The following is a 27,764-nucleotide window of genomic DNA, read 5'->3' as shown; positions in this document are numbered from 1 at the left end:
ATTTTATACATGGGACGCCTGCCACAGCATGGCTTGATAAGTAGCGTGTAGGTCTGTGCTCAGGATCTGAACCGGTGAACCCTGGGCTGCCGAAGCAGAGCACTTGAACTCGACCACTGTGCCACTGGGCTGGCCCCCAGTGCCCATGAAGTTCTGTTCTCTGCATGTTAAGTCCCCCTTCCCTCCAGCATACACACGTAATGTACATAAAATTTGATAGTAGTTTTTAACTGTTTAGGCTCATTGACCCCCTTTGAGAATCTGATAAAAGGAGTGTATTCTTCCCCTAGAAAAATGTACAAATGTATGCATGGGAGAGCACACTTGCACACATATATATACAGACACATTCACAGCAATATTTTATGTGAAACTATGTTCTTGTACCCCCTACCCCGAAACCTGTTCATGAACTTTTGGATTAGATTGTTATTAATTCCCATGGATTGGAAATACCTAATCTCCATTTCCCTTTTAGTGAAAAAATAAAAGGGAAAAAAGGAGGAAGTGGATGTATGTGCATGTGTAGGATTCCCTTGTGGTCATTGTAGCTCAATGCAGCTTTCTGGGAAATCTTCATATTTATGTGACATTTACCATGTCGTTAGACTCTTTTCCCGCCCCTATCCCCCACATATAACTTTGGCTAAGTAAAATTGTAAATAATGTCATGCTTTTCTGTAGAGAAGAATAATCTAGGTTCTTTTAGACCTGTACACAGTATATAAACAGCCCTTTCTGTCTTGCCACAGCATTGGGTTAACTCTTCACCTCTTTAAATCCTGTTATTTTTTTATTATTATATCAAGTTTTTTTTTTTTTTAGATTGGCACCTCAGCTGCTAACTGTTGCCAGTCTTTTTTTTTCTGCTTTATCTTCCCAAACCCCCTGTACATGGTTGTATATCTCAGTTGCAGGTCCTTCTAGTTGTAGAATGTGGGATGCTGCCTCAATGTGGCCTGATGAGCGGTGCCGTGTCCGCACCCAGGATCCGAACCCTGGGCCGCCGCAGCGGAGTGTGCAAACTTAACCACTCGGCTATGGAGCCAGCCCCGATATCAAGATTTTTTTTGAACAGAGTAGTGGTCTAGGGTTTCTGAGTCTGTGACAAGATTATATTCTGTGCTTTTCTTCCATTGTAGTCTTTTCTCTGAAATAATATTGTCCAAGCCTCACTCCTGAACATCTTAATGGGCTTTCGTTTTAAAAATACAGATTTTTTTACACACCTTGAAAGAGCCTGTAGATCATGTCTTCGTTTTGCATTTAGCCTTTGGCATATCTATATTTCTGAAGCTTGGTGTTAATTTGTTAGTTTGATTTTGAAGATATTATATCAAACAGGTATTTACTGTCCATATTATGGTGGTATGAATAGTAACTCTAGTGGTAGCAAAGTCATAGGCAATGAACTTTTAGACCATACTGGTTTCCTGTTAATGCCTTTCGCATTTGTAGTTCATTTTTCTGAATGTGTAATATTGGAAATCATCATTTAGAACAGGAGTTGGCAAACTATGGCCTGCAAAACCTGTTTTCCCGTTTTTGTGAATAAAGTTTTATTGGAACACAGTCATGCCCATTTGTTTACTTATTGTCCGTGGCTGATTTTGTGCCCAAAATGGCGGAATTGAGTAGTTGCTACTAAGAGTGTATGGCCCACAAAGCTGAAAACGTTTACTTCCTGACCCTTTACAGAAACCTCTGCCAACTCTTGGTTTAGAATATTTTGGAATTAATTCCCCCCTTTTAAGAATATATGAAGTTCTTTTTTTTTCTTTCTTTTTCAGTAATGGAATCTAGGGGAGATTGAAAGACTAGTTAGCTCCACTTTCTGTCTGCTGGTTGAATTTCCTTCAGTGTTCCTGCCAAGTGGTGCTCCAGCTCAGGGGCGTAGTAGGACTGAGACCAAACAGCATTGGATGTGGCTGTGTTCCACACAGTTGCCCCTGATTGGGAGTCAGTCACTGACTCCCAATGGAAAGATAGATGAAATATCTTATTCTTCGTCCATTTGCTCTTCTCACTGTCTCCGTTGGTAAGTTTTGACTTTGAATTTGTTTATATGCTGAAGGCACACAGGAGCCAGTTTTTAATAGGAACACAATTAAATGGTCCCTACTTTAAGGGTTAGCTGTAGGCAGTGGAAATTTATAGGAAGCTGGATTGAATGTTAGACATTAACTTGAGACTTTCATATTCAGTGCTTAGTTTCCCTAAATAAATTTGTAGCAGCTAAAACATGGAACTAAGAGTCCTTACAAATATTGTCAGTTTTTACTGTTTGTGTTCAATACATACTGATGCAGAAAGAAACATACAGGTAGGGGCCCGCCCTGTGGCCAAGTGGATAAGTTTGTGCACTCCGCTTCGGCGCCCCAGGGTCGCTTGTTTGGATCCTGGGCGGGGACATGGCACCACTCATCAGGCCATGCCGAGGTGGCGTCCCACATAGCACAACCAGAGGCACTCACAACTAGAATATACAACTATGTACTTGGGGGCTTTTGGGAGAAGAAGGAAAAAAAAGAAGATTGGCAACAGATGTTAGCACAGGTGCCAATCATTAAAAAAAAAGTCACACAGGTAGAGCGAGTCTAGACTTCACTGCAGAACTGTATTTGTTAGTACTGTGTACTTGACTGCTTGGTGAACATGGTGAACGTAGAAGATCTCCCAGGAGATGGAGGAGAGGGCCATCTGATCCCAAGACCAACATTAGCCTGAGGGGGACGAATTTCTCACGTTCCATCAGGAAATCCAGCCTGTTAGAGTCCTGTTCATCAAGAGTTTCATAGTTAAGTAATCATCTCATTTTTAATCTAATAGATTTTCCATCCAATAAAGAAATGGAATGAAAATTTAAGTAATAAAGGTTAGCTGAAGAAAGAAAATACCCTTTTTTCTTAACAATATGGTAGTCTTTTATTATCTCTTTAAGAAAGATTTGTCAAACTTTTCCTAATAACAGATGAAAATGAATTTATAAATTGTCGGAAGACAAAAGGTAGTGGAGACTGGCTAATTGAGGGGAAAATTTGTGCTTTCAAATATTTATTTTGGTGCTTTCTGATTTCTTTCTATTTTACAAGAGTGGTTTTTACAAATATATAATACATGCACATAGTACATAATTTAAAAATGTACAAAAGGATATGTAGTGAAAAGTAAATACCCCTCATCTTTCTTGCCCAGTTATTCAGTTCTCCCAGAGGCAACCATCATTACCAATCTTTTGGCTTTTTTGTCAGAAATAATCTATATACTTATAAGCATATGCATACTTTTTTTCATTCCTTTTCCCTAAAAGGTGGTATATCATCCAGTATATTACATCTTGGCCTTCAGAAAGTATCAGGAATGCTATTCCGTGTCAGTGTATGTTGAACCACTCGTTCTTCTTTTAGTTGCAAAGTATACCATTATAGGAATATACCAATTTGTCTGCTCAGTGTGCTATTGGTGGATATTTAGGTTTTCGGTCTTTTGATATCAGTGTTGCAGTGAATACATCATTTCACACACATGCAAGAGTAGCTGCAGGATAAATTATTAGAAATAGAATTGCAGGGTCAAAGGTAATGGGCATTTAAAATTTGATAGATATTCTCCTCCGTCCCCATAGAGGTTGTACTAGTTTATAGCCCGACCAGCAATATAAGCGTCTCTGTTCTTTGTGTGTATTTTAATTATAAGTTTTTGGTGGTCTTTGTAAGTCTCATAAGTGAAAAAATGAATCTTGTAGCTTTAATTTGCAGTTTTCTGAATGAGTAAGGTTGAGTATCGTTACGGATGGTTAAGAGCCGTTTGTATTTTTTTTTTCTGTTTACTTTCCATTTATATCTTTGGCCCATCTAATTAATTGTTGGTTTTTTTGTTTTTTAGTTTAATTTTCCTTTATTATATTTTTAATTTATTGTGGATGACTAACACTTAGTATTTTCTGCTGGCACCGACACTGGAAGCTGCTTTCTGTCTGGGTCTTGCAATGATCTTTTGATTTTTATTAGATTGCAAATGCTGTTTCTTTGTTGACAGGAATAGGCCCTTTCTCTTTGATATGATATACTTCCATTCTGGCTAATTGTAGCATTTGGAAGCATTGCATTTTATATTAGAGATCATGGGTATGTAGCATAAAGATATGTGTGTGTGTCTGTGTGCGCTTGAATGTGGGGAGATATTCTTGGTATTTTCTTTGTTCCTTTTCATTTGTCTTAAGTAAAACAGATTATTAAATAGTCTTGGCACTATTGGGAACACACAGCCTCAGTGGTGAGCTAGCAGTGGGAGTGTCTGTAGTAGAGTCTTACTATTCAGAGTGTGGTTCCCAGCATCACTTTTAGGAGCTTTTAGAAATGAAGAATCTCAGACCCATGCCAGACTTATTGAATCAGAATCTGTTTTAGCACTGTCTCTGGGTCACTTGTGTGCAAATTAAAGTTATGGGAGCACTAGTAGAGGGATTCATCTGGCCTGAAAGGCAGTAACCTCCCGGAGAGGTATACAGATGACCATTTCTGAGGGGGTTGGGGTCTCATGAACTTGGCTCTAAATTGGACGAGTAAAAAGATTTGAGATGTGGGGTTTTGTTCCTGGAGGAACTGGAGCAGGGGTCTTTGGATATGGCTTTATTTAGCACTGGAATGTTTCATTTCCGTAGGGTTCCCCAGGGTCCAGAATTTATTAGGATTGAAATAAAATTTCCAAGTAGAGGTTTTATGTTTAGGACAGGGTCTGGGGAGAGGGAATTGGTGAAAGCTAGGCCGACTGTGATGAGTTCAGCCAAGAGAAATAGTGTTCAAGTCAGAGTTTAAGGCTTGGTGGGCTTAGATCAAAAAACAGAAAATATTAGAGCCCCAGAAGACTCGCTTATGCCCCTTCCTTCCTCCCCAGAGGTAACCACTGTCTGGACTTCACATGCCTAGATGAGTTGGCTTTTGTTTGAATTTTATACAAATGGAATCACACTACATGTATTCTTATTGCATCTAGGTTCTTTGGCTAAGATTTGAGAACTCTTTCAGTTTCATTGCTGTATAGAATTTGTATGTTGGAATATGCCATTATTTATCTGTTTTACTGTTGATGGGTATTTGAATTTTTTCTGCTTAGGATGTTGCAAATAATACTTCTTTGAATCTTCTTGTTTTTCAAGTCTTTTGGTGTTCTTTAGTAAATATTGCCAAATAGTTTCCCAAAGTGATTGTACCTATTTCTGCTGCGCTGGAAGTGTTAGGAGGGCACCAGTTCTACACCATCATCTACAAGTCGGAGAAGCCCCAGGGTGGAGACGTTACCTGGGTATATTGCTCCTAATAAAGCTGCCCTGAGACTGTAGCCCGATTTCCTACCTTAGGAAGCATTTGAAGGCTTGTTAATCCTTCTTTCAGCCAGTAAGGAGGTATGGCTTGTCAGTTGTTTTGTCAAGCCCTCAAAGGTTTGGTTTAAGCCTGCTTCTGCTCAAATCATTAATTTCTTTCCCAAAATTAAAAAATGAGTTTATGTACATGTGAATATAGCCGTGTATAGTGCAGAGAGAAAATAGCTATAAGTTTTGCTTTGGTAATAAAATTTTCCTCCTTGTCTAAAAAGATTCTTTCCATAGAAAAGGACCATTAGATTTTTTTTTTTTAATTTTATTTTTCCTTTTTCTCCCAAAGCTCCCCAGGACATGGTTGTGTATTTTTAGTTGTGGGTCCTTCTAGTTGTGGCATGTGGGACACCACCTCAGCGTGGCCTGACGAGTGGTGCCATGTCCGCACCCAGGATTCGAACTGGCGAAACCCTGGGCTGCCAAAGCAGAGTGTGCGAACACAACCACTTGGCCACAGGGCCGGCCACAGGACCATTAAAATTTTTTAAACGGAAATTTTACAGATTGGACTGACCACCAAGGGATAGTACCAAGAATTACTGCCAAAGATGTTAGGGGAAGGTGAATAAGGAAATGTAATTGTGTGCCCAGCCTTTTGTGTATTACATTTAATCCTCACACAAATGCTGCGATGTGAGGGGAGGGGGTGGGTATGCTGTCTGTATTTTAGAGATGAGGAATATACAGAACCAAACAGGTAAGTAAGCTCACCCCCAAGATAAATGGATGAGCCTGGATTCCAGCCCAGCCCTGCTAGACTCAGAGCCCAAGGGTTTCCACTACATTCTGACATCCAGTTATCTGAAAGGCTTGTTTCCACAAAGGGACAACCTTATTTAGCAGGAAGCAGTTTATAGTAGGGCCTGGTTTCATACAGTACTGAAAATGGCTTCACTAGAGATTTAGTTTCCTAATAACTCATGTAGGGGAGGAAAGACTTTTCTTCTACCCTCTTAGGTTCAGTGGCTGGTGCCTGCTAATTAAACTGACAAAAACAGGTTAACAGGAGAAAACACATGTCTGTCTATATATACATATATATATATATATATTTTTCTAATATCCATGGGGGCTTCACAGAAAAGAAATGAAAACCCCAAAATGTGGTTAGACTTGAAAGGTTATATACCATATTAACAAAAGGGTGACAAATTATGGAGAAATGACAAGACAAAGGAAAATGGGTTTGGGCTTCTAGGGGCAGTAAATTGTGGGAAGATAAATATACGGGAAAACTAGTAATAGATAAAGATTATTTTAGTAAGGTTTGTTTGTGCAGACTCATCTTGGTGCCAACTTTCCATCTTCTTCATGGCCATAAAATTCCCCCAGGGGGTCCTCATTATGGTGGTCCTCATTTTTCAGAAGTTTCTGCTTTGAATCAGATAATGGAAGCTCCAAGAAGACTTCTTTCTGCATCTGTTGAATCTCAGTTGCCTTCAGCTCAAAGTAATCCATTTGCCAGAGTGACATATTTTGGGGATGCACTTTCTGATCCCCCGTGCTCCCTCACACAAAACTTACGGTTTTCAAAGGCAGTTAAGTCCAATACATATTTTCAAAGTTCAATGATCCGTAGGATTATTTTGGTGTAGATATTTGCAGAAACGTGTTTGAATTTTGTTATTAATCTTAATCAAGACCCCAGAACTTCTTTTCTTCTACCTTATCTTACTATCTCTGCTGCCCTAGGTGTTTTGTTCCCAGTATTCCAATAATGATTCTACCTAGGTAAAGTCTGTCAGTGGGTGGGGTAGAGGAGAGTTGGAAATAAATCCACTAACCTTTGATAAATGCTTATTTCTTAACCTGAGAATGATGTCTTTTTATTCAAACTGATCATGGCAATAATTAAGTCCACCTTGATGGTTTTGGGAGTCCCATTCTGAGTTTGACAGTAGACCTCTTACATTCTTTCCCTTTGTTGGCTGCCTCTGGAACTGGCCCTCAGGGAAATGCTGGTAAAGTCTAATTGCCTTTGAATTTTAATTGTTGAAGAGTCTGCGTGAGCCAATTAATAGTCACATTTCCATAAAGCTTTGCTGGTTTGGCCCAACAACTTTTGTTATGGAATGATGTGGAATTTTAAGGTTTCTGGAGCTAGAATTTGCCTTATTTTGTGTGTTAAAATTTTCTATGGAGGACATTCTTGTCTGTTTCGGATATGCCAAGAAGGCCCTGTAGTGAAGAGTGCTGTTCATTTCCTCTTGGTAAATCGTACTGCTGTAGAAGTGGCAAGGGCCCTCCAGATCATCTGTTCCAACCTCCTCACTTTCTCTGAACTTTTTTCCAGTGCTATGCACTCAGTCCTTATCCATGAATTGGTGCCTTTACCTTACTGTAGGACCAGCAGAAATTCTTTTTTTAAAGGTATGCTTTTTGGTGAGGAAGATTGCTAAGCTAACATCTGTTGCCAATCTTCCTCCTTTTTTTTTTTTTCTCCCCAAAGCCCCAGTACATCGTTGTATATTCTAGTTATAGGTCCTTCTAGTTCTTCTGTGTGGGATGCCACCACATCATGGCTTGATGAGCGGTGTGTGGGTCCATGCTCAGGATCCGAACCAGTGAACCCCACGGAAGCGGAGCTGCTAACTTAACCGCTTAGCCACGGGCCGGTCCCAGTAGGAACTTTTTACGTCCTCTGTAAATGTGGGATTTAGTGTGAAGATATTGGTTCAAACTTGGCTCTGCCATATATGTGTGCTGAGTGATCTTGGGCGGCAAGAAAAATTATTAAGGAGCCCTGTGGGAAATTGTACCTGAAATCATCAGAGATAGTTTTCTGTGCTTAATAAATTTTCCCTTTACTGTTTATTTTTCTCATTATTGGTGAGTCTTTTGTAACACTGGGCTTCAAGACCATGGAATTGCCTCTCATTCCTTCTTCCCACCATACCCTACTTGCCCTATGCTTGTTCACATTTGTCTTTCTGCTTAGCAAGTGTCTGACACAATTAGTTGACAGTACATTAAAAATTTTAATTAATTGAGTTGTTTTTGGCTCTAATACAGGCAAAGGAATTCCCATTTCTTGGCACTGAAGAGCTGCCTTTTTTTTTTTTGTCTTTTGGTAGATTTTTGTGGTTTTCTGGTTATTATAATATCCTAGTCTCTCACTTTAATTGCTTTGTCTATTTAAAGAACTCTTAAAAAAAAGTAGAAAATGAGAGAGGATCTTGCCTGTAATCATTTATCTTAACTAAGTTTCTAAAACTAATGAGACAACAAGATTATCCTTCTCTTAATATTAGAACATTTGTTACGAGAGTACGACTATGTCACAAGGGTACAGTTGCTATTGATTGCGTGAGTGCTGTCTTAGAAGCTCTCTGTGGTTCCCCCATTTGCGACCATTTCAGGCTCTTTCTGCCCATGAGACCCTCATGTTCTCCTTTTACAGATAAGGAAACAGCTTCAGAGTAGATCTTAGGATCTCCTGGCTTCAAAGTGGCAGAGTCTGGACTTGAAATCCTAGTAAGTGAATGTATTTTAATTTAAGTAGCTTTGTAATATGTTCTCTTAATGTAAATATAAATGTATAATTAAAACCCACTGGGAAAACCCACTCTAGCAAGAAAGGCTTGAGAATAATTGTCATATCTGGTACCCAGCATTTTGCTGGTCTTCCGAAAGATTTCTGCCTCTTTAACTTTTGAACCTTAGGATAAGGTATTTTTTTTTTTTTATTAAGGTTATGAAAGTTAACATCCTTGTGAAATTACAGTTGTATGTCATTATTAGTCATGTTGTAGGTACACCACTTCACCCCTAGTGCCCTTCCCCCATCCCCCTTTGCCCTGGCAACCACCGATCAGTTCTCTTTGTCCATATGTTAACTACCACCTATGAGTGGAGTCATACATAGTTCGTCTTTCTCTGTCTGGCTTGTTTCACTCAACATAGTACTCTCAAGGTCTATCCATGTTGTGAATGGGATGACTTTGTCCTTTTTTATGGCTGAGTAGTATTCCATTGTATATATATACCATATCTTCTTTATCCAATCATCAGTTGCTGCGCACTTAGGTTGGTTCCATGACTTGGCTATTGTGAATAATGCTGCGATGAACATAGGGGTGCATGGGCCTTTTGGAATTGCTGATTTCAGGTTCTTAGGATAGATACCCAGTAGTGGGATGGCTGGGTCATAAGGTACTTCTATTCTTAACTTTTTGAGGAATCTCCATACTGTTTTCCATAGTGGTTGCACCAGTTTGCATTCCCACCAACAGTGTATGAGGGTTCCCTTTTCTCCACAGCCTCTCCAACATTTGTCACTCTTGGTTTTGAATATTTTTGCCATTCTAACAGGTGTAAGGTGATATCTTAGTGTGGTTTTGATTTGCATTTCCCTGATGATTAGTGATGATGAGCATCTTTTCATGTGTCTATTGGCCATCTGTATATCTTAGGATAAGGTATTTTTTGAGGAAAATACCCAGTTGCCACTGGTAGGTGGTATTTCCTGAGGCTGCTCAAGAACGGTGAAAATAAATAGGAATCACGTGTCCTGGCTCCTCCCCGCCAGCCCAGGGGAGTGGCAGTGCTCCCGCTGTGCTCAGTACTGCAGTGCTGCAGTGACTTTTCAGCAGGCAGTGGGAGCTTTAGATATCTTGCTGTGTAGGAGAATCACACAGTAGAAATCTAAACAACATGCCCTGGAAGGATTGGCAGCATCTCTTTCCTGGTTTCTGCTTTTCCACTATCTTCTGGGCACACTGGCACGACTGTGTGGAAGATGTGACAAGTCTGAACTTCCTTTAAAAGAATTCTCATTTGTACTGGCTTTGCCACTAAGTTAGTAGGGTGGAGTGTATTGGTGGATGGGGGAATCAAGAATACCTAGAGATAGAGTTTAAAAGTACTTAGTGCTTGTAAAGTTTTTGGTGGCATTGTGATAAGGTGGGGAAATTGTGGGAATTCTGTACTTTCTTCATGAAGAAGACCATGTAAGTCATTGTAGTAGGATAAAACCACGTATTAATAGCTTTGAGCTACTTACTGAAACTGATAAGAAGCAGTTTTTCTGCAACTCCCTAAACAATCTGTATATAGTTAAGCTTGAGGAGAGAGAATTAGGTTAGGTAAAAATTTTCTGCTATGTGGTGTTAACAGATTTGTTATTAAGGCTTTATAGGGAAGATGTCCTGGTAGATGAGGGAAGAAAGTATGTAGTTGTGCTTTTTTAGGGTTGAGCCAATCACATATTCAAGATATAAATCCTCCATTATTGGAAAGATCCGAAGAGGGCAGAGCAAAATGGCAGGGTGAGCTGACCCGGGACTCTCTCCCCTCCAAATTACAACAAAGGACTGGAAAAAAACCTGAATTTCAGCTAATAAACCTAATGCCAGGACGTCAGAGACCTACAGTATCAAAAAGACGGAGGATGGAGACCCTGCTGCCAGCCTCGGAGGAGGTGGAACAGGGTAGGAGAGGACTTTGCTCCCTCCCCTAGAGTCTGGGATCGCTGCCGCAGGTACAAGAAGGAGCAGGGGAGGGGCCGCACGACCAGGGGATCGTCCAGGACTCCTGCCGCCGGTACAGTGGAAACCTGCTGGCGGGGGAAAGCTTCTATGTGCGGGGACCCCATAAACCCGGGGACTCGGGAGACCAGAGAACAGAACAGATCCGAATTCAGATTGTTGTGTGAGAAAAATAGCCCCTCCCCCTGGCAAACCGCAGTGGGTGCCACCGTCTTGCCCAAAGGCGGAGAGCTCAGAACGTGCGGCTCTCAACCCCCGTCTAGTGGCGACAGGCTGTAACTGCAACCGAATTCTACTACCATGCGAAAAACTGCTCCTCTACCACCCGGCAATTTATAAAAGCCCCAGACCAGAAGGAAAACAATAAAAACACAGAATTCAGTCCTGAGGACTTGGAAATAGGTAAACTAAGTGAAAATGAGTTCAGAGTAGCTATAATCAAAAAACTCAGTGAGGTAGAGAGAAAGACAGAGAAACAAGCCAACGAGTTCTGGACTTACTTCACAAAAGAGATTGAAATTATAAAGAAGAATCAAACAGAATTACTAGAGATGAAAAATGCAATGGATCAGATAAAACAGAATACGGATTCCCTGAATGCCCATGTAGACACCACAGAGGAGCAAATTAGGATAAATTGAAGATAGACAGGCTGAATGGCTCCAGACAGAGGAAGAAAGAGAACTAAGAGTTAAAAAAAATGAGTAGAATCTCAGAGAGAGAGCAGATTCACTGAGGAGAAAGAATTTAAGGATCAGAGGAATTCCGGAGAACGTGGAAAAGGAAAATGGAGCAGAAAGTGTGCTTAATGAAGTTATAGAAGAGAACTTCCCAAATCTAGGGATTGAGGGAGAAATGTGTGTAGAGGAAGCTTTCAGATCTACTAGATTTGTCAATGCAAAAAGACCTACTGCAAGACATATAGTAGTACAGATGGCAGAAATGAAAGACAAAGAAAGAATACTCAGGGCAGCAAGACAGAAGAAAATAACCTACAAAGGAACTCCTATCAGACTTTCAGTGGATTTCTCTACAGAAACCTTACAAGCTAGGAGAGAATGGAGTGACATATTCAAAACTTTAAAAGATAAAAATCTTCAGCCCAGAATACTCTATCCAGCAAGAATATCCTTCAGATATGAGGGAGAAATTAAATCTTTTCCAGACAAACAAAAGTTATGGGAATTTGTAACCAAAAGTCCTCCACTACAAGAAATCCTCAAGAAGGCTCTCATACCTGAAAAAGGAAAAAAGGGAGACAGGGGTCACAAACCACAGAGTAGGGAGACAAATAAATAGAACCACAATAGGATAGCAAATATTCAACTATAGCGTTAGGATAAAGGTAAGGAAACGACCAAAGCAAAGACAATCTTATCACTCTAACTACAAACTCATAACATGAGTTGGAATAAGAAATGAAAAAAATAATTTAGGAGGGGAAGAGCAAGGGGACTAAATCAGTCTAGGCCAAGTAAGTAAGAGACCACCAGAGAATAGACTATATTATACACGAGATTCTAAATACAAACTTCAGGGTAGCCACTAAACTAAAAAACAGAACAGAGCCACAAAACATAAATAAGGAAAAATCCAAGAAACCCAGCATAAGAAATTGCAGTATTAAATGGGTAGGCTAAAGCACGCAGGAAGAGAAACGCAGGAAATTCAGATAACGAGTGACAGATTGACAGCATTAAGTCCACATGCATCAATAATCACTCTCAATGTAAACGGATTGAACTCTCCAATAAAAAGACACAGAGTGGCAAAATGGATTAAAGAACAAGATCCAACAATTTGTTGCCTCCAGGAAACACACCTCAGCTCCAAGGACAAACACAGGCTCAGAGTGAAGGGGTGGAGAACAATACTTCAAGCTAATAGCAAGCAAAAAAAAGCAGGTGCTGCAATTCTTATATCAGACAAAGCGGATTTCAAAATAAGACAGCTACAGAGAGACACAGAGGGACAATATATAATGATCAAAGGGACACTACATCAAGAAGAAATAACGCTTATAAATATTTATGCACCCAACATAGGGGCACCAAGGTTCATAAAGCAACTATTAACAGACTTAAAGGAAGATATTAAAAACAACACAATAATAGTAGGGGACCTCAACACCCCACTCACATCAATGGACAGATCATCAACAAGGAAATAGTGGAGCTAAATGAAAAACTAAAACAATTGGACTTAACAGACATATATAGATCACTTCATCCTAAAACCGCAGAATACACATTCTTCTCAAGTGCACATGGAACACTCTCAAGGATAGGCCATATGTTGGGAAACAAGGCAAGCCTCTACAAATTTAAAAAATTGAAATAATAACAAGCATCTTCTCCGATCATAATGCTGTAAGGATAGAAATTAATTACAAGAAAAAAGCTGAGAAAGGCACAAAGATTTGGAGACTAAATAATACACTACTGAACAAGCAATGAATCATTGAAGAAATTAAAGAAGAAATCAAAAAATACCTGGAAACAAATGAAAATGATAACATGCCATACCAACTCATATGGGATGCAGCAAAAGCTGTATTAAGAGGAAAATTCATCGCAATACAGGCACATCTTAACAAACAAGAAAAATCCCAAATAAGCAGTCTTAAATTACACCTAACTAAACTAGAGAAAGAATAACAAACAAAGCCCAAAGTCAGCAGAAGGAGAGAAATAATAAAAATCAGAGCAGAAATAAATACTATTGAAATGAAAAAGGCAGTAGAAAGGATCAATGAAACAAAGAGCTGGTTCTTTGAGAAGATAAATAAAATTGACAAACCCCTAGCCAGACTTACAAAGAAAAAAAGAGAGAAAGCCTAAATAAACAAAATCAGAAATGAAAGAGGAGAAATAACAACAGACTCTGCAGAAATATAACGGGTTATAAGAGAATTCTATGAAAAACTCTATGCTAACAGAATGGATAACCTAGAGGAAATGGATAAATTCTTGGACTCCTACAATCTCCCAAAGCTCACTCAAGAAGAAGCAGACAATTTGAACAGACCAGTCACAAGGAAAGAGATTGAAATAGCAATCAAAAACATCCCAAAGAATAAAACCCCAGGACCAGATGGCTTCCCTGGGGAATTCTACCAAACGTTCAGACAGTATTTAGTACCTATCCTTTTCAAGCTATTCCAAAAAATTAGGGAGGATGGAACACTTCTAACACATTCTATGAGGCCAACATCATGCTGATACCAAAGCCTGACAAGGACACCACGAAAAAAGAGAACAACAGGGTAATGTTGCTGATGAACATAGATGCAAAAATTCTAAACAAAATTTTGGCAACAAGAATTCACCAATTCATCAAAAGGATCATACATCATGATCAGGTGGAATTCATACCAGGGACACAGGGATGGTTCAACATCCGCAAATCAATCAATGTGATACACCACATCAACAAACTGAGGAAAAAACCACATGATCATCTCAATAGATGCAGAGAAAGCATTTGACAAGATCCAACAGCCATTTATGATTAAAACTGAACAAAATGGGCATAGAAGGGAACTAACTCAACATAATAAAGGGCATATATGACAAACCCACAGCCAGCATCATACTCAATGGGCAAAAACTGAGCGCCATCTCCCTGAAAACAGGACTGAGACAAGGATGCCCTCTCTCACCACTCTTATTCAACATGGTACTGGAGGTCCTGGCCAGAGCAATCAGGCAAGAAAATGGAATCCAAATAGGGAGGGAAGAAGTGAAACTCTTGCTGTTTGCAGACGACATGATCTTATATATAGAAAACCCCAAAGAATCCATTGGGAAACTCTTAGAAGTAATCAACAGCTACAGCAAAGTTGCAGGGTATAAAATCAATTTGTATAAATCAGTAGCATTTCTATATTCTAATAACGAACTAACAGAAAAAGAACTCAAGAACACAATACCATTCACAATCGCAACAAAAAGAATAAAATACCTCGGGATAAATTTAACTAGGGAAGTGAAGGACCTATATAATGAAAATTACAAGGCCTTTTTGAGAGAATTGGATGACGACATAAGGAGATGGAAAGACATTCTATGTACATGGATTGGAAGCATAAACATTGTTAAAATGTCCATTCTGCCTAAAGCAATCTACAGATTCAATGCTATCCCAATCAGAATCCTAATGACATTCTTTACAGAATTAGAACAAAGAATCCTAAAATTTATATGGGGCAACAAAAGACCCCGAATTGCTAAAGCAATCCTGAGAAAAAAGAACAAAATGGGAGGCATCACAATCCCTGACTTCAAAACATACTACAAAGCTACCATAATCAAAACAGCATGGTACTGGTACAAAAACAGGTGCACAGATAATGGAACAGAATTGAAAGCCCAGAAATAAAACCACACATCTATGGACAGCTTATCTTCGACAAAGGAGCTGAGAGCATACAATGGAGAAAAGAACTCTTTTCAACAAGTGGTGCTGGGAAAACTGGAAAGCCATACGTGAAAGAATGAAAATTGACCATTCTTTCTCACCATTCACCAAAATAAACTCAAAATGGATCAAAGACCTAAAGGTGAGACCTGAAACCATAAGGCTTCTAGAAGAAAACCTAGACAGTACACTCTTTGACATTGGTATTAAAAGGATCTTTTCAGACACCATGTCTTCTCAGAGAAGGGAAACAATAGAAAGAAGAAACAAATGGGACTTCATCAGACTAAAGAGCTTCTTCAAGGCAAATGAAAACAGGATTGAAACAAAAAAACAACCCACTAACTGGGAAAAAATATTTGCAAGTCATATATCCGACAAAGGCTTAATATCCATAATATATAAAGAACTCTCACAACTCAACAGCAAAAAATCAAACAACCTGATCAAAAAATGGGCTGGAGACATGAACAGACATTTTTCTCCAAAGAAGATATACGGATGGCCAATAGGCAGATCAAAAGATGCTCATCGTCGCTGATCATCAGGGAAATGCAAATCAAAACTACACTAAGATATCACCTTACACCCATTAGAATGACAAAAATATCTAAAACTAATAGCAACAAATGTTGGAGAGGTTGTGGAGAAAAAGGAACCCTGATACACTGCTGTTGGGAGTGCAAAGTGGTGTAGCCACTATGGAAAACAGTATGGAGATTCCTCAAAAAATTAAAAATAGAACTACCATACGATCCAGCCATTCCACTGCTGGGTATCTATCCAAAGAGCTTCAAGTCAGCAATTCCAAAAGTCCTATGCACCCCAATGTTCATTGCAGCATTATTTACAATAGCCAAGACATGGAAGCAAGCTAAGTGCCCATCAACAGATAAATGGATAAAGAAGATGTGGTATATACATACAGTGGACTACTACTCAGCTGCAAAACAGAACAAAATCATTCCATTTGCAATAACATGGATGGAGCTTGAGGGAATTATGTTAAGTGAAATAAGCCAGTTAGAGAAGGCTAATCTCTGTATGACTCCACTCATATGAGGAATTTAAAAATGTGGGCAAAGAGAACAGATTAGTGGCTACCAGGGGAAAGGTGGGGTGGGGGGTGGGCACAAAGGGTGAAGTGGTGCACCTACAACATGACTGACAAATGTTAACGTACAACTGAAATTTCACAAGATTGTAACCTATCATTAACTCAATTAAAAAAAAGAAAAAAAATCCTCAATTATTAGAGGGAAAACTGCTTAGTATCTTTTTCTGTCTTAAATGCATATATATACCCAAGGAAAACTTTTTGGTGCCTGGTATCTAGTTGATGCTGGTTTTTTTTTTTTTTTAATTTATTAATATTATCCCTAGTTTCTTTATTTTTTATTGAGGTAACATTGCCTTATAACATTATATGAATTTCAGGTGTATATCGTTATATATAGATGCTTAATTTGTTGAGTAAATTTTTACATATGATGGGGCCCAGCCCAGTGGTTAAGTTCCTGCGCTCTGCTTCGGCAGCCCAGGGTATCGCCAGTTTGGATCCTGCACAGACATGGCACCACTCGTTAGGCCATGTTGAGGTGGCATCGCACATGTCACAACTAGAAGGACCCACAAGTAAGATATACAACTGTTACTGAGGGGATTTGGGAGGAAAAAGCAGAAAAAAATAAAATGCAGATGAAACTTTTACATATGAAGAAAATGAAACTCAGAGAATTAGATAATTTGTTCTGGGTTGTGTTCTAAGGACACTGTGTTTAACATATATTTGGTATGTAATTGTCATTAATACCTACAAGATGTGTTAGGTGTATTCATACAGAACTATTCTTCATTTCTCCCCTATGAGGTTATTAATGTTTTAAGTTTAATGCTCTATAGTTTTAATTAGACTTTTTGGTCATTGAAATCTTGAAATAGTCTTATTAAACCTTTTCCTTTTTCTCCCCAAAGCCCCCTGGTACATAGTTGTATATTTTTAGTTGTGAGTCCTTCTAGTTGTGGCATGTGGGATGCCGCCTCAGCATGGCTTGATGAGCAGTGCCATGTCATGCCCAGGATCCAAACCGGTGAAACCCTGGGCCGCTGAAGTGGAACGCGCAAACTTAACCACTGACCACGGGCTGGCCCCAACGTTTTTCTTTGGGTTGTTTTTGTTTCCTCTCTCCCCCACCTCCTCCACCTCCATTTGTGGATGTTTGGTACAACCTCAGTCTCAGCCCTACTTCTCTTTTGTCCCTAGCACCCATGCTGAATGCTCTTCTCGGCAGATCTAGATACTCAGCTTGGGAGCCAAAGTTTATACAGGAAGTAAGACTGTCATGACTAGCTCTGTTGTTCTGTGAGCAAATCTTTAATAACCTTGATTTCCCTATGCTTTAATGCAGCTTCTTGATCCTGAGTTTGGTGTTTTCTATTTAGGGGGTTGGGACAGCTCTTGTCTCCTTATAGTCCTTTCCTATACTTGTTGCTTGAGTTGTTATTTCTTCTGCTACGGCTTCTCTATCAATTTAGTCTCATCTGGTTCTTCTAGAAATTCTTTACTTCATTTTTGCTTGTTTCTGGGTCTATTTCTTATTTTCAAATTGTTGATTTTTTTTATAATTATGAAAAATTTGCACATAAGACACATGTATCTACTCCCCAGCTTAAATAAAACATAAATATAATTGAAGCTTCTTATTCTCTGATTGTATTGCACTCCCTCTCATGCATCTATTAATATTATTGTGTATATACATTTCCAAACATTAAAGAGCGTTGTTTTGAGTGTGTTTGAGCTTTGAATAATGACACTGCATGATTCCTTTTGTGTCTTGTTTTTTTCCATTCATCATGGTTCTTTTGTTTGTTCCTTCTCTTAGTATACTATCTTTTCTGCTTTTTCAGTGGAATTTGGGTAGGAGGAGAAGTCAGCCCATATATATCTTATTATGGCTTTTTTAAAAGAGAAATTTAATTTAAGCACTTTTTGGATATATTGTCACTACAGACATGCGGGAGAAAGGACTTGGTGTTACCTCTTCGTGTTTCAACTGGCGATGATACATGAATATGACACCTTGCCATGTTATACAACCTAGGCAATTCAGTCTTGCTGCTGGCCTCTATTTGGTGTTATAAATCTTTTTGGAGACAGAGAAACACTATTCATTTGTGTTTAGGGTTTAACAGAGGTTTAAATGAAGATTTGGGTTCTTATTGCTGGAAGGAATTTTTAGAGGTCATTTAGTGTAAACTGTACTAAAGAAACCCAGGCCCAGAGAAGGGGAGTGAGTTGTCAGAGGTGATCCAGCGGGAGAACACAGGTATGAGAAGCCATAGCTTTAATTCGTTGTTCTTTCTACCTTTCTACAGTGAACCCAATGTTGAAGTCCCTTTTGTTAACATTCAACTTGGATTTTTGCCTGTCCTTTAAAATACTTATTTGAATACCAAGAGATTTTTAGTATACAAGGATGAAAGTACGTCTTTGAACTAGTGCTTGTTTGCTCTGTTTCCCTAGGATCAGGATGGTTTCAATCCCCGAATACTACGAAGGCAAGAACGTCCTCCTCACTGGAGCCACTGGCTTCCTGGGGAAGGTGCTTTTGGAAAAGCTGCTGAGGTCTTGTCCTAAGGTGAATTCAGTGTACGTTTTGGTCAGACAGAAAGCTGGACAGACGCCCCAAGAGCGAGTAGAAGAAATCATTAGTGGCAAGGTAAGTGTGGAAAATGATCATTTGGAGGAGAGAAAAAGTGTGTTTTTGGGTGTATAATTATTGTAATCATTAACATCTTGGTATATTTCCTTAGTATCCTGAAAAAAAATTAGTAAAAAAAATCTTAAAGGATGGCAATAAACTGGATATGACTTGTGATCAGTAGGGGAAAAAAAGGCTTTCCTCTATGATAGGCAAAATTCTATATTAAGTTCTAAATTGCCTTTAATATTTAGAATACTTGAGGCAGGTTATTTGTAATTAGCTATTTTAAATACTCTTCAGAATAATAGTAATTGAGGTAATTTCTAACCACCTACTATGCTAAGACATTATACTTTGATAACACTTAAAAGTTTGTAAGCACTGATTGCTCTCCACAACTATATTAGGAGGTCACAAAGTTACGTATTCCCATTTGACAAATATGACCATAATGACAGAGGGGTCATAAAATACAAGAAATGTCGTACATTTTGACCCTTTAGAAAAATAGTGCTAAGAAAAAGTAGAAATGAGCTGGATTAAAATTATTTTACAATCATAAGCTTTTGGATTCTCTCAAAATGAATGAATTTGACATTAATTGATAGTAAGTTTAGTATAGTAGCTCTGTCATTTTTTAGTTTCTAGATAGGCATCTGGTACGTTTTAACCCTCTAGAGCAGCTATGACTGATGTTTGAAAAAAAAACCCAGAAACCTCTGAGTCACTGAGCAGTCAAAGAATTGCTGAAAAGTGTCAAAAGATACGATGATTAATTATAGATTAAGTCACTAGAGTTAATAAATAAATAATTTGTTAGACATGATTTGTTTTCCAGTCTGTTTGGATCTTTCAGTAGAAATCCGTAAAGTAGTTAATAGTGATTAACATTTATTGAGTACTTACCTTGTGCTGGGCACTGTGTGCAAAGCACCTTATATGTGTTTAATTATCACAACAACTCTTTAAGGTAGGTACGGGTATTCCCATTTCACAAGGTCATATCGTTAATGAACGTTAGAGCTAATGTCTCTGCAGTCTGGCAGTCCAACCCAGAGCTCATCCTCTGGTATGGGCAGATGTTGATAGATCTCATTTTACAAATATGGACAGTGAGTCTCAGAGGTTGTAATTTTATCTGAGGTTCTGTAGCTGATAGACCTTGGAGATAATACAGATGACTTGCTAACAAACCCCTGTTATCTTTCTACTTTGTAACATTACTTCCCCAATAGATAAGAAAGTAAAGAAAAGATGATGGAAGGCTTTGTGGTAAGTTGGTAAAGTAGTCTTTAGAGTTGGATAGCTTACTAGTTGTAAGATTTGTAGCTGATACATGCTGAGTAAAAGTAGCTTGATTTCCCAAAGCTAATGGCAGTTGGTGCCCAAGTTGACAAAAATTAAGAGAGAAGATGACAGAGAGCAGAAAAAAAGAGGGTGAAGGGTAGAGAATAAGAATAACATGTAACACACAGCAAGGAGAGGAGTCAGGTTATGGGTTAGGGCAGTAATGGGGAGCATATCTTCCAGGAGTGACAAGTACGATAGCAGAAGAACAATTATGAGAAAAAACGGGAAACATACACACTAAGACATGTATAGAAGTTTGGGGGTGTTAAAATATAACTTTTTAATTGTCTTAATATCACACTATTATGATAAAGTACAATAGCCAATATTCACTATGATGACATGATGAGTTAAGAAGACATTAAGCTATATGTAGAATATTTTCTTTACTGAGATATTGTGTTGTTTGAGAATGATTGCCATTCAAATATAATTTTGGTTCAGAAAGATAAACTTCACTTCTGTGTGAAGCATCCATGTTTTCCTTGTTTGTATTTTGTTCCCCCTTATAAAGAGGTAATTTTATACACAGGGTTTTAGCAGTGAAGTGTAAATTAATATTAGTTTTTCCTTTTAAAAATAAATTATTTGAGGCTGGCCTGGTGGTGCAGTGGTTAAGTGCACACGTTCCGCTTTGGGGGCCCGGGGTTCGCCAGTTTGGATCCCGGGCGCAGACATGGCATCGTTTGGCAAGCCATGCTGTGGCAGGCGTCCCAAATATAAAGTAGAGGAAGATGGGCACGGATATTAGCTCAGGGCCTCAGCAAAAAGAGGATTGGCAGCAGATGTTAGCTCAAGGCTAATCTTCCTCAAAAAAAAATTATTTGATACCATTAATAGGGAGTTAAAGAATAAAAAAAATTTACGTTTGTCTCCACTGTTTACTTTATTAATTTAGTTTGTCCTCGCTTGAAAACTTTAAATAATTCTTACTTCAACTAGAAAAACTTCTTTTCTCTGAATTACTTAAAAAAAAAATCTTCTTTGAGAGCTGCTCAATGGCAGTATAATTCACGTAGCTAGTTATACCTTAGTGATGTTCTTCCCATTGCCCCAAACTCTCATGTGCTTGCGTTCCTCTCCTACCCTCCCTGCCACAAAGATATGTTGAGTCCTGCTGGTGCACTAGGGCCTGTTCAGGTGACTAAAGATGTAACAGAGAACAAAACAAAGTCCTAGCATTTGGAGAATTTACATTCTAGTCAGGGAGACAAGTTAACAAATCTGTAAGGTGTTGAATAGTGATACTTGCTGTGAAGACAAGGAAAGCAGGTAAAGGGGATTGAAAGTGATGGAGGTGCTCCTTTAGATACGATGGAAGACAAGTTCTCTCTCAGGTGACGTTTGGGGTAGAGACCTGAATGAAGTGAGGGAATCCTTGTGGGTACGTGGAGGAAGAGTGTTCAAGGCAGAGGAGGCAGCAGGCGCAGAGGCCCTGCCATGGGTGCTGTTTGATGGGCTGAAAGATCCAGGGCAAGCTGTGGTTTTTGCCTTACTGGGAGCTGTATAAGGCATGTAACGTAGGTATTAAGTGCTGGGGTGTTCTCTACCAACATTCCTGCTTTCCCCAAGTAAGGTTTCTGCCTCCTGAAATACAATTAAAATGAGAAGAGTGTAAATAGTATTAACTTTAAACTCTTAGATTAAAGATTTACCACAGGAACTTTCCAGGTATTTATTTTTAAAAGTAAGATGTAAGTTAATATTTCAATATTTACTAACAGAAAAGGTAACTACATATTAACTGCACTTGAAGAACTTGCCATCTTAAAGTGCGGGAGGTACAGAGTTCATTTTCAGATTTTTCCCAAGAACTGAGGAGAGGGACTGAGCTGTGTTCCATATCATTTTAAAATGAAACTGTTTTGTAGACTAGTATAAGGACATTTTTAAAACACATGATATAATTTACACATTTTTTCCAAGTGACTTTTAATTATAACTCTTGAGAAAATTATTTGAAATGGTAGATTGACTGCAGTGTATTGCAGACTGATACCATTACCTTGTGGCTATACTTTTTCATGTCTGCCAAATAGGTTGGAAGATTCTGTTTATTTAAGGCAGTGATTCTCAAACTTTTGGTCTCTGGACCCCTTTGCTCTCTTAAAAATTATTGAGATTTAAGAGGTTTTGTTTTTGTGAGGTTTTGTTTTTGTGAAATTTTGTTTCAAATATCTTATTGATATTTATTGTGATAGAAATTAAAACTGAGAACCTTCTAAAGTAAAAGAATATACAAGCACACATTCCGTTAGCATCAGAGCAATGATGTCATCACACACATGGCCTTTGAGAAACTCCTCTCTACACTTTTAAGAGAACGAAAGTAAAAAAATGCAAATAATGTCTTAGTTTTAGTATGGTAATAGTTTTGACCTTGTGAACTACCTAAAATAGTCTGGGAGACTAGTAGGATCCTTAGACCACACTTTGAGAACTGCTGCTGTTTAAGAGTATACAGTGTTACTTAGACAGACTTCCAGCACATTCTTATGGATGTACCTAATAAGGGAAATGTTCATGCTTTAAGGAAAGAGTTGACTTGCACAGACATCCAAAATTAATTTGAACCCGAGCTTAGCACTAAAGATTCAGAGAATGAAGTTGGAGTCAGAAACAAAAGTGATTAGAAAGCTATGAGCTCAATTTTAGTACACGTGAGGAATCTGACTCTGAAGGCATATCCCAAAAAGGAATTTTGATTATAGCATTTATTTTGGATTGAGAATAATGCTTATTTGAATATCTAAGTTCTTACAGGTCTGTTGAAAAAAACCTAAATAGTAGCAGATGCTTCTACAGAGCAACCAACCAGACTTTTCACTTCAAGTGAACTTCATGTACAGTCATGCATCAGTTATTGATGGGGATACATTCTGAGAAATGTGTCTTTAGGTGATGTCATTGTCGTGCAAACGTCACAGAGTGCACTTACGCAAACCTAGTTGGTGTGGCCTACTACACACCTAGGCTATATGGTACTGTCTTATGGGACCACCATCGTATATGCAGTCCATTGTTGACCAAAACATCGTTATGTGGCACATAAGTGTACCTTTGTGATAGTTCTTTGGATTGGAACTAATTGTCATATCACATTAGCTTGTCTTTGACATCATACAGCAGATACTCTTCAACATGTTGCTTTTATCTTTAACTGTGAGATGTGGGATTCCTTCTCAGATATTTAGAAATTATCTCTATAGTTCTCAACTACTCAAATTAGTCTACATTCACCATTTTTTCTCTTTCTGATTCTCTCCTGAGTCCTTTTGGAATCTTTTGCTTCCCTGGAAACCTATGAGAAAGGGAGTCATTGAGGGGCTGTAAGGCCACAAGGCTTTTTTTAAGTAAAAATACCTGCATGTGTGTTTTGTCGCCATCTCTGCCCTTTGTTTACTCATCTTGGCATTTTATCGTGAACGATTTGTAATTGGTGTTCATTAATCTCCCTCCTAATAGTCTCTCTTCCCCTAGTGAGAGGCTGTTTATTCTTAGTCAGTTTTTATTGTTCAGAAAACATTTATTGTGCCTACTCAGTGCTGGGCACTCGACTTGATGTGAGGTGTTGAATTCAGAGATAAATAAGATAGAGTCCCAGCCTTACTGGAGCCTACATTCTGGAGAGTTTTTAAGAGGGAGGAGGGAAAGAAGAGAGAGTGCAGAGGTATGCAGAGATTGGATAGGAGCAGTTGTTGAAGTTGATGTCTTGGTTGGAATTGAGGGCCTGAGTAAAATATAAAAGATTTGGGCATCCCCTCTGGGATCTGTAGGGCAGTGCTTCTAGAATTTTTCCTCTCCATTAAGTCTAATTTGTAAAGAAAATGAATATCTTCTATTTAAAGCCTGAAATTTCATTGAACTTCTGTGGGATAGCTTAAAGACATGGCCATTATTTTCAATATAAAATACTTTGTCCCCAAATATTTGTCTAAATAAGTATTGGACTCAAACACTCCATAAAATTTTGTCATTTTATTTTATGCCTTTAATTCCGTCCTAGCACATCCTGCCACTTAATCCTAGGGCCGCTCATTCCCCGTTACGTATAGCATTGCTGGTGAATGAGTAAAATGAGTCCTTTTTGTTTCAAGTAGCAGGGAATGTACACTTGAAGTTGGTAAGAAACTTAGAGGTAAAGCCTATTATGGTTTTAAAACAGTAAAGAGCATAGGCACAGAGCATACACTATAGTGGAACATTGTCTTAGAGCAGTTTCTCAACCTCAGCAATGTTGACATTTTGGGCTGGATAACTCCTTGTTGTGGGAGCTGTCTTGTGCATTGCAGGGATCAGCAGCATTCCTGACCTCTACCCAGTAGGTGCCAGCAGCTCCTGCTCCTTACTGCCACCCCGCCTCCCCACCCCCAGTTGTGACAACTAAAGGTGTCTCCAGACATCACCAAGTGTTCCCAGGGGCTGAAATGCCCCTAGTTGAGAACCACTGGTTTATGGGAACGTCTCTGGGAAAAGAAATTCCTTTGGATGGTGAGGATTGAATTAAAATAGCTGACCACAAAATAAATGCTGGACAGGGAGTAAAGTATATTACAGAGGGCATTAGTGAACTTAATAAAGTAGGAACTAATTGGGGTACCGGTAGGTTAAATTCACTGGAAAAGATGGTACTGAATAAAGAGATGGTGGCTAGAGAGGGGAGGAGTATCAAGTTTGAGATGTAACTTGTGAAGCAGCACGGTCATGTCTTGGTAGTAGTGGTAGAGATATCTGATATGAGGGGGAATTAAAGGTCGTTGGCAATCTGACAGAACAAAAAAGTGTCAATTCAAGGTGTTACAAGTTCTTTTCTGGTCATTCTTCAGCTTCCTTTTTCTCTGCTTGCCCCTTGAATATTGGTATTCTTCAGAGTTTTTCCCTAAGCCTTGATCTTTTCTTACTAGGTCCAGATAGGTGATTACTCAGCATCCTCTGTTTAATGTGAGATGAATGGTTATATTTTAAATTAGATTTGGAAAAAGCTTCCTGTAGTCTGGACCTCAGACCTCAGCTGCTCATCAGTGCTGCTACTTGGATGATCTTCTACCACAGGCTACCTGTGTGTGGTTAGTAAAATCGCTGTCAGTAGTCTGGCTCTCCCCACAACTCCAGACCCACAGAGCCAGTTAACCTCTGCTAGACCTATCATCTGAGGTGTCACATAGGTACTTTACACTCGGCATTCACAGAACTGAACTCATATCTCCGTAACTGTACTTCTTTCTCTTCCACTGGTTTCCACCTAATGAATTTATTCACTTAACAAATGTTTATTATGTCTGTATCTTGCCAGGCATTCTGCTATCTAGGGCTTGTATGCTGAGCAAAACAAATGTGATTTGTGTCCTCATGAAGTGTACCTTCCTTATCCCTCATATCGTCATTGGCCAAGTCTTACTGAATTTTTTTTTTTTTTTTGAGGAAGATTAGCCCTGAGCTAACATCTGCTGCCAATCCTCCTCTTTTTGCTGGGGAATACTGGTCCTGAGCTAATCTCCGTGCCCATCTTCCTCTACTTTGTATGTGGGACGCCTGCCATAGCATGGCTTGCCGAGTAGTGCCATGTCCACACCCGGGATCCGAACCCGTGAACCCCGGGCTGCCGAAGCGGAACATGCGCACTTAACCGCTGCGCCACTGGGCCAAACCCTTACTGAATTATTTTTAATTCCCAAGCAAATTAATGTTCTCTCACTTCAGGTGGTTATACATGCTACTTTCTCTGCCTAGAACACTATTCTACTTTATAATCTCAGGTCCTTTCCAAGCTTGGGTTAGTTGTTTTCTCCTGTATAGTCCCAAAGCACTGTAATATTACCCCTATTTGATTACTTATAACTCTGTTTTAATTGTTAGTTTACTTGTCTAGTGTGTCCTGTTACAATCTAACTAGCGTGAGGCAAAGGTCGTTTCCTTTTTTTCTCAGTGTCTAGAAGGTCTCTGACTCATCTGAAATGCTTAGTAAATATTTTATGAATTAATGTAAGAACACGTTAGTATTGAAGTCACTAGCTAAGAGTGGTGGAGGGAAAGACTGTTACCTACTAGAAGTCATCTAGGAAAGTGAAAGTGAGTACACAACACGTATGGACTTTCTTCCCAGATCGAGAATCCTTGCTTAAACTGCAAATATGGCCTTTAGATGAAGTGGAGAGTCAAACTGTAATAGAGCAGTAAGCTAGAGGTAGCATCAATGTTTGTGAAATCTAGAATAAAAAATTTGACTCGCAATTGAATATACCTCTACACTATAATCACCTTGGGATCTGATTCTCTAGTTAAATTTATTCCTTTGAGTATACTTAAGAAGTATTCAATTTTCAGTTTAGAATCCTGTGTATGCACATGTGATATTTCTCAAGTTCGTTCAGATTTTAATCTGCATATTTGCTTACCAACTTTTTTTCCTTTAACATGTTTACTTTTTTTTCCCTTTTAAAAAATTTGTTCTAAGATTTTAGGTAGAATAGGAATCATGATATTTAACTCTAATCTACTGAAAGGGAATACAACCCAAAATAAAAGGAAGTGATAAATTAAGGTCTGGATTTTAGAAACCTGAATGATCATGGTGGACATTGTCCCGATGTCGGTACTGCTTCAGGCCTATTCCACTGGGTAATATAATCTAATCAACAAAAGCATGAACAGTTCAAATTTAACTCTGCAAACTACCGTCTCTGTGTCCTCAGCAAGTTGTTTACCGTTTCTGTGTCTCAGATTGCTTGTCTCTAAACTGGGGATACTAAAGTGGGCTTCATAGAGTGTTTTCTATGCAGAATGATAGCAATTAAGAAGAGCAACCTTAGGGTTTGCGTAGTTGAAGTTTTTAAAATAGTGATTCTTGGTGGGGAAAAGGGGATGACAATGGGTTTTAGAAAGTTGAAAAATACTGCCCTAAAAGTTTTTCCCCTTTGATAGCTCTTTGACAGATTGAGAGATGAAAATCCAGATTTTAGGGAGAAAATTATAGCAATCAACAGTGAACTCACCCAACCTAAACTGGCACTTAGTGAAGAAGATAAAGACATCATCATAGATTCTACCAATATTATATTCCACTGTGCAGCTACAGTAAGGTTTAATGAAAACTTAAGGTAAGTAAAGCTATTTATGATTTGAACTTCAGCATAGTTAAAAAATCTAATTTGAATTCTACTTTATAGTCAGTTGTTTTGAAAGTGATTTGAAGCTGTTTGCCCTATGTGAATTGCAGCTTTCAGTGTCCTACAAAATGCTAAAAGAATTTCCTTCTTTGTATCAGTTTAGAAACACTGGATAGCTAGCGTGTTTATTGGACGGAGTTGCCGCGAATTGAAATAGTGAAAGGGAGAAGGCAAGAACTGGGAAGTGTGGAGAAGAAGAAAGAGAAGTTGACCTTGGCTAGAGTGTTATCTTGCAACTGATAGTGTTTGCTTCCTCTTC

The 27,764-nt window shown here is 38.8% G+C and overlaps 1 protein-coding gene across 3 annotated transcripts in view; it reads left to right on the top strand.

The window, feature by feature from the left end:
* The window catches only part of FAR1 (fatty acyl-CoA reductase 1), a 75,326-nt gene that overhangs the window by 16,423 nt on the left and 31,139 nt on the right, over positions 1 to 27,764 (top strand). For 2 of the 3 annotated variants that reach the window (XM_046685954.1, XM_046685953.1), the window contains exons 2-4: positions 8,778 to 8,851; positions 18,809 to 19,004; positions 27,261 to 27,436. In XM_046685954.1, coding sequence (XP_046541910.1) covers positions 18,816 to 19,004; positions 27,261 to 27,436 — 365 coding nt within the window. In that variant the 5' untranslated portion in view covers positions 8,778 to 8,851; positions 18,809 to 18,815. The remainder of the gene's footprint in view (positions 1 to 8,777; positions 8,852 to 18,808; positions 19,005 to 27,260; positions 27,437 to 27,764) is intronic. The other variant, XM_046685956.1, reaches the window with a different exon arrangement.

The sequence above is a fragment of the Equus quagga genome, chromosome 14 (assembly GCF_021613505.1).
Source record: "Equus quagga isolate Etosha38 chromosome 14, UCLA_HA_Equagga_1.0, whole genome shotgun sequence".
Lineage (NCBI taxonomy): Eukaryota > Metazoa > Chordata > Mammalia > Perissodactyla > Equidae > Equus > Equus quagga.
This window is presented reverse-complemented; position numbering and strand designations above follow the sequence as displayed.